The 10,766-nt window shown below is 42.3% G+C and overlaps 1 protein-coding gene across 1 annotated transcript in view; it reads left to right on the plus strand.

Annotated features, from left to right (window-relative positions):
• The window catches only part of tarbp1 (TAR (HIV-1) RNA binding protein 1), a 13,525-nt gene extending 3,300 nt beyond the window's left edge, over positions 1 to 10,225 (plus strand). The window contains exons 11-29 of the mRNA XM_032541681.1: positions 165 to 431; positions 1,165 to 1,262; positions 1,903 to 2,061; positions 2,144 to 2,373; positions 2,467 to 2,710; positions 2,871 to 3,059; positions 3,168 to 3,358; positions 3,444 to 3,515; positions 3,641 to 3,761; positions 4,358 to 4,468; positions 4,646 to 4,795; positions 4,890 to 4,976; positions 5,073 to 5,278; positions 5,371 to 5,452; positions 5,548 to 5,719; positions 5,820 to 6,005; positions 6,685 to 6,809; positions 7,545 to 7,681; positions 9,550 to 10,225. Coding sequence (XP_032397572.1) covers positions 165 to 431; positions 1,165 to 1,262; positions 1,903 to 2,061; positions 2,144 to 2,373; positions 2,467 to 2,710; positions 2,871 to 3,059; positions 3,168 to 3,358; positions 3,444 to 3,515; positions 3,641 to 3,761; positions 4,358 to 4,468; positions 4,646 to 4,795; positions 4,890 to 4,976; positions 5,073 to 5,278; positions 5,371 to 5,452; positions 5,548 to 5,719; positions 5,820 to 6,005; positions 6,685 to 6,809; positions 7,545 to 7,681; positions 9,550 to 9,733 — 3,011 coding nt within the window. The 3' untranslated portion in view covers positions 9,734 to 10,225. The remainder of the gene's footprint in view (positions 1 to 164; positions 432 to 1,164; positions 1,263 to 1,902; positions 2,062 to 2,143; positions 2,374 to 2,466; positions 2,711 to 2,870; positions 3,060 to 3,167; positions 3,359 to 3,443; positions 3,516 to 3,640; positions 3,762 to 4,357; positions 4,469 to 4,645; positions 4,796 to 4,889; positions 4,977 to 5,072; positions 5,279 to 5,370; positions 5,453 to 5,547; positions 5,720 to 5,819; positions 6,006 to 6,684; positions 6,810 to 7,544; positions 7,682 to 9,549) is intronic.
• Positions 10,226 to 10,766: the final 541 nt, after the last annotated feature.

The following is a 10,766-nucleotide window of genomic DNA, read 5'->3' on the forward strand; positions in this document are numbered from 1 at the left end:
GCCATAAAGGAAGAAACTGTAAGAGGCTATGTTCAGAGCGAGATGCACGCCTATCTCCGAGTCCCAGCTAGCACAGGTAAGTCTAAAGAGACGGTCATAGACAAATATATGATTCAGTCTGTAGACAAGATACGTTGGTTTAAGTTAGTTTCCCTGCTCCTCAGGTCACACCGAGAGGTTGCCTGACTCCAGAGAAGCCGACAAGTTGGCCAGGGCCATTCTACTGTGTGTGGACATGGAGAGGAATCAACTCGGGGCAGAGATCGCTAACTCTCTGGAGTCGTTACTGTCTCCGCTGCTGGACACCCTGAGCCGAGTCAGCACCAACATCTACTTGCCTCTGCGTAAGAGCAACAAGAGCCTGCAGCTCGTGCTCCGACTGTTCCAGCTTGGAGGAACACCAAGCTGCCAGCAGGTTGGAGAGGAACAAGGTTTGTACAACCGTACTGATTCACTTGTTGCTGTCAAGTCCACCCTCATGCATATGCAGTAGGTTCAGTGGACGGATAAGTGCATTCATACAACAAATAACAAGTTGTTATACCTCTCCTCCTAACTACTTTTTGCTTGGTGCTCTATTGGAAACCAATATCAGACTATCCTAGTCAATATCACCCTCAGTTTGTTTAATGGTTATCTTACAAAGTGGTACGTGATAATATCTTTTTCACCCATGGAAAAGTATCTGTGTTGTCTGATATTTTACAAAACTACTCAGGAACAACCTTTCAAGAATTGAAGGATTCTTGTTCTTTGGTGTCATATTTCTCTTGCATCTTAGACTGAGATTTCACAGAGTATCCTCTAAAATAAATCCCTGTATTCATAGATATATTAACTCATGCACTAGATTTGATCTCTACTTTTGTATTCAGTCCACAACAGAACAATTAGTAGTTTGCAGATTTAGCTTGAAGACCTTCATAACATCATGTGGTCAAGCTAGCTTCCAGAAACTCTCATCAAGAAATTATTCAATTTTGTCGTGGTAACAGATCTTGGCCCTCAGAAATTTAGATTTTTGCCAATAATAACAAGTCAAACTTAACTTTCCTTTATGTCTTCTTGTAGCAGCGTGCTTATAGTATTCCCTGTAATTGTTCATATATTAAGTGGCTCAAGATTGTGTGATGTTCAACTCTTTTCACTCACCGCTTTTCACAGTGAACACCGTGATGGTTGCCTTGGAAAAGCTAATTTATAAAGTTGTCGATCCAATCCAGGAGTTTATCTTAAGGCAGCTACTTGGGGAGCTGCAAGAGGTAAACAAGTCAAACACTTATAAACCATCACTTAAATTTAGGGATGCACCGAATCCTAGATTTTTGGGGTTCGGCCGAATACCAAATCCACTGGCTTAGATTCTACCGAATACTACTCCCATCCTCAAGTGCATACACAAGTTTTTTGCTGTGACTGTCCTTTGCCGTACCTGAAGCTGCTGTCTGTAGATTCCTTCATGCACAACTCGTATTCTTTCGGATGTTGCATACGCAAATGTTTTAACAGCAGCGATGTTGTGCATTGTTTAGGAACCCTGCCACCACGAGACAAATCTGCATTGCTAATTGAAACATTTAACTTGACTTAAATCCCCTTCTTTTGACTGAAAGTACTGGCAAACAACACTTTTTCCGCTCACCCATTTTCAGTTTCTCACAGCCTACTACATTGAACGGTCCACCTAAGTAAACACCTTCCCGTAATCAACAGCCGCGTCATTACGTAGACCAGCGTAGTGCAAGGGTAGGGTTCGGATGGTGGGAAAAAATGAAGGTTTGGCAGTAACCTTAACCTGTCAAAAAGACCAATATTTGTCCGAATCCTGGATTCAGTGCATCCCTTCTTAAATTAGCATAGATTCCCCTCATGGCTAGCTCTGGCATGCTGTTTCCTTTACAGCTGTTCGATGTGGAGCGGGCAGAGCTGTATCTGTGTGTCCTGAGACAGCTAGTGATCATGTACAGTTCTACACCACAGCACCAAACTAAAATTCAGCAGACCTATTTCCCTAAACTCATCAGGCACAGCCTCAAGGTCCTGCAAGAACCAAGCCAGCAGGTACAAAGCTTAGACAGGAATTTCATACATCACTTTGGTTGCTCGATTGTTTCACACTGATTGTTTTTTTTTCCGTTGCCAGATCCTCTCTGTGGCAAACCAGGTGGCTAGAGCGGTTGCTATGGCATCCCTGGCTACAGTATGTGCTCTCGTGGAGCAGAAAGGGATTGACATGCGATCAGAGACCATTTCTGTTCTGAAATCAGTGAATGACTACTTCTTCAATCCAGTGTCCTCTTCCTTCCAAAGTCAGTCCTCTCTGGGAAACTTCAATAAACACCTGCAAAAACCCCAGACAGCAGATGGTTCATGGTCAGTGAAAATCTGCTCAGAGTACTCAATAAGCCCTAGAATGTATGATGAAGCTTGGCATGATATGGTACAGTCTTTTTTTCTTTTCTTAAGTGACGTAGGAGTACAGGGTCGTCTGCCACAGGACTGGGGACGCATCGCTGCCAATTTTATGCGGGACCAGTGGATTTGTTTGAGCTCTCTGATTAAGGCTATTGGGATTCCTGAGTCTGGCGAGATTTGCAGAGCGCCTGACACTCTCAAGGATGCTCTGAGCTGCAGTGTGGAGGCCCTGGCTCTGCTGCCCAGTGACCTGGTGCTGCCTGTGCTCACCTTTATGGAGACAGTGCTGCCACAAGTGAGTTTCAGTCAAATTTAAGCAATTGATGTCAGGCGTAACAAAGTTATAACGAGGAGTTCCTTGCAGATATAATAGAATTTCTCACAAAAACTAAGAAACTATCTGGTAAAATGTGTGTCCTATTGAGTGTGGTTTGGTGATGTTTTGATCCCAACAGTTACTACTTTATGAGGAGGCCCTGTGTGCCGAGGCTGTGACTCTGAGCTGGGAGATGGTGCAGGGGCTGAGCACTAACGCCCACGACTTCTGGCCGTCTCTGAAAGGCTTCATCTCCATGGCCTTCCACTATACACTGCTGGAGCTGTCAGATAGTTCTTCTCCAACACTTGTGGCCACCTTGAAACTGGTGATTAAATCAGGCTGGTTGACTTGGAAAGTGGAGTGGTTTGCACTTTCAACATGTTCTATAATCTATACATGTACTGTATATATGTGGTGCAATTGTTTTTTTAAGATTGCCACTGAGCTGATGGAGCTCTCTCAGTCAAAGAGCGGAGTGTTCGGCGTGCTTCTTCCACACTGCTGTCAGACGTGGCTGCCCACAGACCGAGGCAGCAGCGACACCATGTTTTCTAGTGTTTTCAGCCACATCAACATACTCACCGAGGCTTGTGTCTATGGACCAGTGTTCAGGAGAGATCAACGGTAACTCTCTTAACAGCAGTTTTCTAATTTCTTCCAATAGTTTCTCGGAGCTATTTCAACTGTTTTATCTTACTCTATTTCAAAGCCTCATCCAGGATGTCCAAGCATATGTGGAGCAACTTGGTGTAGAGTGTGCTGCCAATGTTGCAGTTACAAGGTGAGCCGCAGGTCTCTTTTTGTGGTATCTTTGTCCTTTATGGCTGTGATTTGAGAAAGTACCACTAGAGGTCTCTCCTGCTGTGCGTATGTTTTCACACATAAACTACTGCTTTTATTTCCCAGTGATAACAGGGATGACCAGTTGCCCCGCACATGTGTACTGGCCTTTCTTAGCCGCCTGGATCCCTCTAATCTGCAGCATGAAAGACTAATAGAGGAACTAGTTATGGATTTGTTGAAAAAGGTAGGCTTTGACTAGATTGGTTTGTGGGAAACAAAATGATGTATTAGTAATTTTCCCATCATATCCCAAATACAATGCAACATCACCCATAACATAATGTGATGTATGTTCAACTCTTTAAACAAAACATAACCCAAAATGTAAACTTTATTTTTTTTGACATGTTTACTTCACTTGTATTCATTCATTCATTGGAACAGTTCTTTAAAGCAAAATCCCCCAAATGTCTTGTTATTATGATATAATTCTACTAAAAGACAATAAACAAGAATTATTGTCCAAGCTAACCTAAGACCAGTTTTGTTTGTCTTGTTTTTTGTTTTCATCTGAGAATAGTTTGCAAATATGTTGAACATGCCATTTCATATTGCAACCTAAAAACATCCCAATCCCTCCTTTTTAATGTTTTGATCTCCAACAATAAATAATTAGTTTGCACTGTGTTTATGTATGGCGACAAACACCTGTTTTTCTGTGTGATATTTTGAATTGGACGTGGCTTTTTTTCCATTAAGATAAGGTAAGCATCAGTAACAGCTAATTTAACAACACTTAACACCGTTTTCCATAATCTCCTTCCACCTCATTCTCTCCAGGATAACGACATATCAAAGTCAAAAGTGCGTTACTATAGCAACTCCCTGCAGCATCGTGTCAAAAACAGAGTATGGCAAACACTGCTGCTGTTGCTGCCCAAAATGAGAGAGGTAAGACAATTGCACTCACACTTGCAATCACACAGGAAATAACTACTCAAACTAAGTGTGTGTGTGTGTGTGTGTGTGTGTGTGTGTGTGTGTGTGTGTGTGTGTGTGTGTGTGTGTGTGTGTGTGTGTGTGTGTGTGTGTGTGTGTGTGTGTGTGTGTGTGTGTGTGTGTGTGCAGAAGTTCGTCGCCACTGTGCTAAACTGTGTGTTTGAAGCTGGGTTTTGCAGTAACCATGCCTCAGTCAAGTACCTGATCGAGTGGATGATGATTCTGATCCTCATACACTATCCACAACACATGGATAGCTTTTGGGCCTGCTTCGACAGGGTGAGCTCCCAGTCTGGATACCTACCTACCAGAAAATACTGTATTATGAGTGAATTAGTTCCATTATTGACCAATTTCTGTGTTCTCTGCACAGGATCATGAAAAGACCAAGACAAGCATCTGCACCTTTCTGTCAGTCTTGGTACATTTCAATGTCATCGTTCCTAATCTTAAGGATAAGGTAAAGCCTTTGATGTTGTTTCTTCACTCACACACACTCGATTCTTTTTGCATCACCTCTCTGCATATACCAAATCTCTTTCACTGTGTGTTCAAGGATGTGCATTTGTGTAAAGCACTGGACATCATCCTGCAGTGGTGTTTCAACCATAACTTCAGCGTGCGCCTGTATGCATTACTGGCCCTAAAGAGGGTGTGGAGCTTGGCTGGGGTCCGGGCAGAGGAAGGGGCCGAGGGTTTTGGAGGGCTGTCCACTGTGATCAAAGCCTGTCTGAACCAGGCTGAGGCCATGCAGAACACCGGGTGAGAGTAGGACAGCTACAGCAGTTGCAAAAACGTTGTTGTGGTCTTCTAATGTGTTTATTTGAGTATGCATTTGCTGTCTCACCATTTAGAAATGCCAACAAGAACTGGACGAGGATTCAGGAGCACTTCTTTTTTGGTGCCTTTCATCCTATCAGGGATTACAGTGCTGAGGTTTGCTAGGATGTTTCTGCTAAACAGATGGTGCCCCCTAAAATACAGAAACACAGTGTACTAACTTGTTTTCTATCTTTGTTTTGCTTTCCTAGACCATATTCTATACGTTCCCTAGTCTGTCAGAGTTGGCTGATGAGGAATGGATTCTACCCTCTAAGTTTGAGAAACTGTTATGTTTTTGTGAAAGTCCATCTTTTCCTTTGAGAAATCCTGCTCCTGACCTGAGTCAGCTCCAGCCTGGAGACTGGATTCAGCAAGACAAAGGTATAGTCGCACCTCTCACAAGCAGCAGGACTACTTGATACATATACTCTACTCTTAGCTCATCTCTGAATTGAGTGGTTGTGGTGTTGTTATCTCTCAGGCGAGCAGAATAAAGAGGAGCGCTGGGCCGAGGTGCAGAAGAAGATCACTCCCTGGAGGTTGGGGATCCAGGAGCAGGAGCCCGAACTTCAGCTTGTTCCACACCAGAGGGCAGCTCGGCTCGCCAAACAGCATGGTGCCCTGCTGGTGGTAGCCTCGCTTATAGACAAGCCCACCAATCTAGGAGGTCAGGAGGAGCAGCACGACAAATTACATTACTTCCCATTTTTATCACAATTTGTATTTGTCTGGACATTTTGTAAAATGTCAGAAAATTGCTCTTTGATCTGTGTAATATTTTGAAAAACTAGAATGACAGGTTTTTGTTTGGTTTCACAATGATGATCTGGGCAAATATTTCAAACAAAGCTGCTGCTAAAACCAATCATTAGCCCCCTTATCAGAGTTTAGACAGGGAATGCCCGGCTTTAATCACAGACACTCCTATTTTATGTTCTCTGCAAGTGTACTCCAATGCATTTGTCTCAGATGATAAGGGGAAGAATCAATCAGAATTTGTTTATAGAGAAAAGAATGACCCATTTTCAAAACCAATATTAATACTGGGTGACGTAAACAAGAACATTAGCTTGGCTGTTCTGTAAATGTATTACTTTTTGCCAATGGCCAAATTGCCATTACGGGTGTACCTTTTATATCTGTCTGTCTCTGCCATGGTAGCCATTTTTTGCTGAGTCATCACTGCCACAAATTAGTTAAAGAAAAGAAAGGAAAACTCCCTTTCTCCCTTTTTAGATGTTGGAGAGCCTTCATTTTAACCTGCTTCATATCGTGGCAATTTAAAGTTCATGTGTAGATGGCACATTCAGGCTTTGTCCTCATGTGTGTGTTTGTTGTTGCTCTAGGTCTGTGCAGGACCTGTGAGATCTTTGGTGCCAGCACTCTGGTTCTGGATAGCCTTCACCACATCAGTGACAAACACTTTCAGTCCCTGAGTGTCTCATCTGAGCTCTGGCTTCCCCTGTTAGAGGTAAAGTGCATAAAATAATCTCAGCTTTCCCTCTAGGATCATGATGTCCACTCTGTCTTCAGTGGGCAAGTGACCGGCGTGTAAGTGTAGATGTTTGCATGATAGGGAGTTGTGGTTTGTGGAACAAGGCAGGTTATGGGATGTGTTGTGGAGAAAGACAGGGATGACCGTTTTAATTCCATATGGATAATAAATCAATAAATATGTGATGCAACAGTAATATCATTTTCCATAAAATTAATGTTTAAAGAGGTGCATGTTTTGGAGCAGTCTTCAGTCTCATTTAGAAGTTGTGGATGCTGGTGAATGCATTTGAGCTTCCCAAGCTTCTTTTTTTTTTGATTTCTGGCTCTAGTAACTGCGAGATGGAAAAGGTAGTAAACCAAAACTCAACAAAATTGATCTAAATCTTCAATTTAAACTCAAGGGAAACCAAAAAATGGTCATCTTAGATGTGACTGTCTGAAACCTGCTGATACCTTGGTGTCGCTCCTAATCTGGAGGGTCTTTTCGTCTGCTGTGTGGAGGAGAAAAAGTGAACACATCTGCTTTTGTTAATGTTACAATGCTGTAGTAGTGCTCCACATAGGTGAAAAAGTCTCAAAACACATTGCTGATCCATTACCGTCCACCCTTTTAAAATGTATACTGACTGTTTTGTTTCACCTTGATTGTTTGAATCCTTGTTGTTCATTTACGTCATCTCTAAGATTATAAACTGTATCTGTCCATCAGGTGAAGCCAATGGAGCTCACTGACTTCCTGCAGGTAAAGAAGAGTGAAGGTTACTGTATTGTTGGAGTGGAGCAGACGGCCAACAGTCAGAGCCTCCAGGACTACCAGTTCCCTGAGAAGACCCTGCTACTTCTGGGGTATGACATTTTTTCCATCAATGTGGTAACCTACACACAACCAGTTGTTTATAAAATGCATGCATGAATGCATCTGTCTTCACTTGCCCTTGGGACTCACACATAGATAAAGGTGTGAGCTGACGAGGCTATTTAATGTTATCTCGGTTAAGTGTTTTTCCCCGCGGGACCTGCGCCTCTCCTCTCCATGGTGCACCTGTCGGGACATGCTGGACTGTAATTGGGTCTCCCTAAGGAGGAGAACACAGGAAATAGATTATACAAACCAATACAAGCAGGGTGACAACAACAGTAGAAACTCTTTAACCTTCGTCGAGAGTAGTTTGAGTTGTGATACTGCCTTGTGGCTTTCATCAGTCAGGACACAAAAAGAAGTTTTAATAAACCCCTTTGTAGCTACTCCCATGTACATTTGTAATTCCAAGCTTGTGCAGTCTGCAACAGTAGCATGAATCACTCTCCTCACTTAACATGTACTGCAGTAGTGCAGCTGGCCTCGCAGGCAAAGGGGGGGGGAGATTAATATGTATAACGTCTGTGTAGGTGTCCTGTTTTGTTTCACCCTTTTCAGTCACAGAGGCGTGAACTGTGATATTAGCTTAAACGCCCTGCGTGTTTGATTTGAATCTTGAGTTCTCACACACAGCTGTGCTCTCCCCAAGCACGTCATGGCCCAGGTCTAATCTCTCATCAGGTTGCTATTATCTCACCCAGTTGTGCTCACCATAAATGTGGCTCATCAAAATAGGCTTTCTTACTGTGTGCCACCCCTCTGTAGACTCATTGAACGCCAAACTCATTACCTCTTGATGTTTGCTTTGCATGGCCCATATTGCTGCATCGCAGTATATACTCAGTTGATTACAGTTTGAATTGCTCTTGGATTTGAGCTCATGCGTCATCTGTATGAAAAGCTTATTCCTCATAATTGTAAAACTGATGAACGATTAAGGTGGCTGCTCATGCTAAGGGTTCTTTAAGTAAATCAACTTGATATCACCTTTACGCCAGACAAAAGCTGAAATTTACAACAGGAATACGTGGTGGAGTATGATACACATCAGAGGTCAGACCGAGGAAACAGATGATCTGGTGATGTTATACCAGATATCATGAAGTTGTTGCTTACAGGTTGCACATTCCAATGTAAACCCTGCGGTGGAATTTATAAAATATAATAAAGCACTAATATTACAAAGCACTGTATCTTATCCCAAATGTTCTCTATTATTAAAAAGACTGTCTGGATTTCAGTGTTTTTTTTGTCCTTGTAAATTCACTTTCCTCAAAGAATAAATGTTTAATAAAACACAATTTTTTAATATGAATAATATAATAAGAAAAAAAATATATTTTTGGAAAATCATCTTATTCGTCCTCTTGCTAATTGCAGGAGAAAAATGTCAGTTACCACTCTGTTTGTACGATAAATATGTAGCTAGAGTCGGCAGCCAATTAGCTTAACTTAGCTTAGCATAAAGACTGGAAATAGGAGGAAACAGCAAGCCCTGTCCAAAGATAACAAAATGCATCTACCAGCATCTCTAAAGCTGAATAATTAACACGTTTATATGTTTTTGTTTAAACCAAAACAAAGGTAAACAAAGACAAGTTAACCGGCTGCTGGCTCTAGCTCCAGGCCTATGTGAGGAGAGTGGTATTAATGTTCTTATCTAAATCTAGGCAATAAAGCAAATTAGCATATTTCCCAAAATGTGTGTAAGTATTCCTTTTAAAGATATTGAGTTCAGCACCTAGTAACTTAGCTCTTAGTGGCTTAATTACAAAAATATTGGCACCAAACATGAAATATCCCATTTCCTGTCCCACTCTACAGTACATTGTTTGTCTTCTTTTTCTTCTTACAGCAACGAACGAGAAGGAATCCCTGCCAATTTACTCCAAATGTTTGATGTGTGTGTGGAAATCCCTCAACAAGGGGTCACTCGTTCACTAAACGTGCATGTAAGTGCCGCCCTGCTGATTTGGGAATATACACGGCAACATCTCACCTCTGGCTCAAGAAAGGTCAACTCAAAATCTGAAATATGAAGAATATACCAGCAGTGCAGCCACATGGCGGTGACATCTGACCTCCAATTGTTGAGCTAACTTGCTCCTGTCTGGCAGCAAGTGTTAAAAAGCCTCTCGGGGAACATGAAGATGCTCCATACAGTTAACGCCAGGACATGTTCCAGATAGGACTTCTTTATTCTTTTAGGTTTTAACGTGGTCAGCAGTCATCAGTGCTGCTCTAGAGCCTTAATTAGAGTTATAAATAGAGATCGGCTCTGGTTATCGCAGCGAAATATTCCACAGGGCATGCTTTTATATTAATGGAGACAATCTCTGTGTTGGCATAGCCAAACCATTAATGGAAATATTTCCCTTTTGAGGAAGAAGTGTCTTGTTTATGTGAGCAATTAGTTTTTTTCCCCCTCATGACACCAGGACTGGACTATAATGGCCACACCCAGAAATTATTTTACATAGTGTATAAATGCTGCTTATCTTACGGTATAATTGTGTTATAAATGCTTTTATTGTAGTTTGTAATTTTAAACTATTTTTTATGCAGTGTAATAAATAAAACTTTGACATTATTTCCTATTTTGTATACATGTTTTTTTCTTCTTCATGTATTGTGGTTAGAGATTGCATCACTAGGGAGCACCGAAGGGGTTAAATAAGGTACATCAGGTGTTGAGCTTCCTCCTCCCTCCTCTTAAAAGAGTTTTGGTTCGCCTGGAGACCGTGCGACCCGAGGGGTAGCAGATGGAGTACATTTGATCACACACATTTATTTTTCCGTCAAGCCACGCTCGTACGTGGCTCATCATGTGAGGATAGCAGTTGTTTTTGGGTGGGACATGGATGACCTGGATGGCTCCTGGTCGGTGTCCCTGCAGGCAGCAGCGGCCAACGCGAGCTGGCCGCAGGGCGCGGGGCCCGGCGTGTCCGGGCAGACGCAGCTGCTCCTGGAGATCCTCATGGTGCTGATGTGTTTGGGCGCTGTGACAGGTACACAATTAAACTGCTGCCATTTTATGGATTTTTTTTTAAAGCATCAACAAAGCATCTGACT

This window comes from Etheostoma spectabile, chromosome 17, assembly GCF_008692095.1.
Source record: "Etheostoma spectabile isolate EspeVRDwgs_2016 chromosome 17, UIUC_Espe_1.0, whole genome shotgun sequence".
NCBI lineage: Eukaryota > Metazoa > Chordata > Actinopteri > Perciformes > Percidae > Etheostoma > Etheostoma spectabile.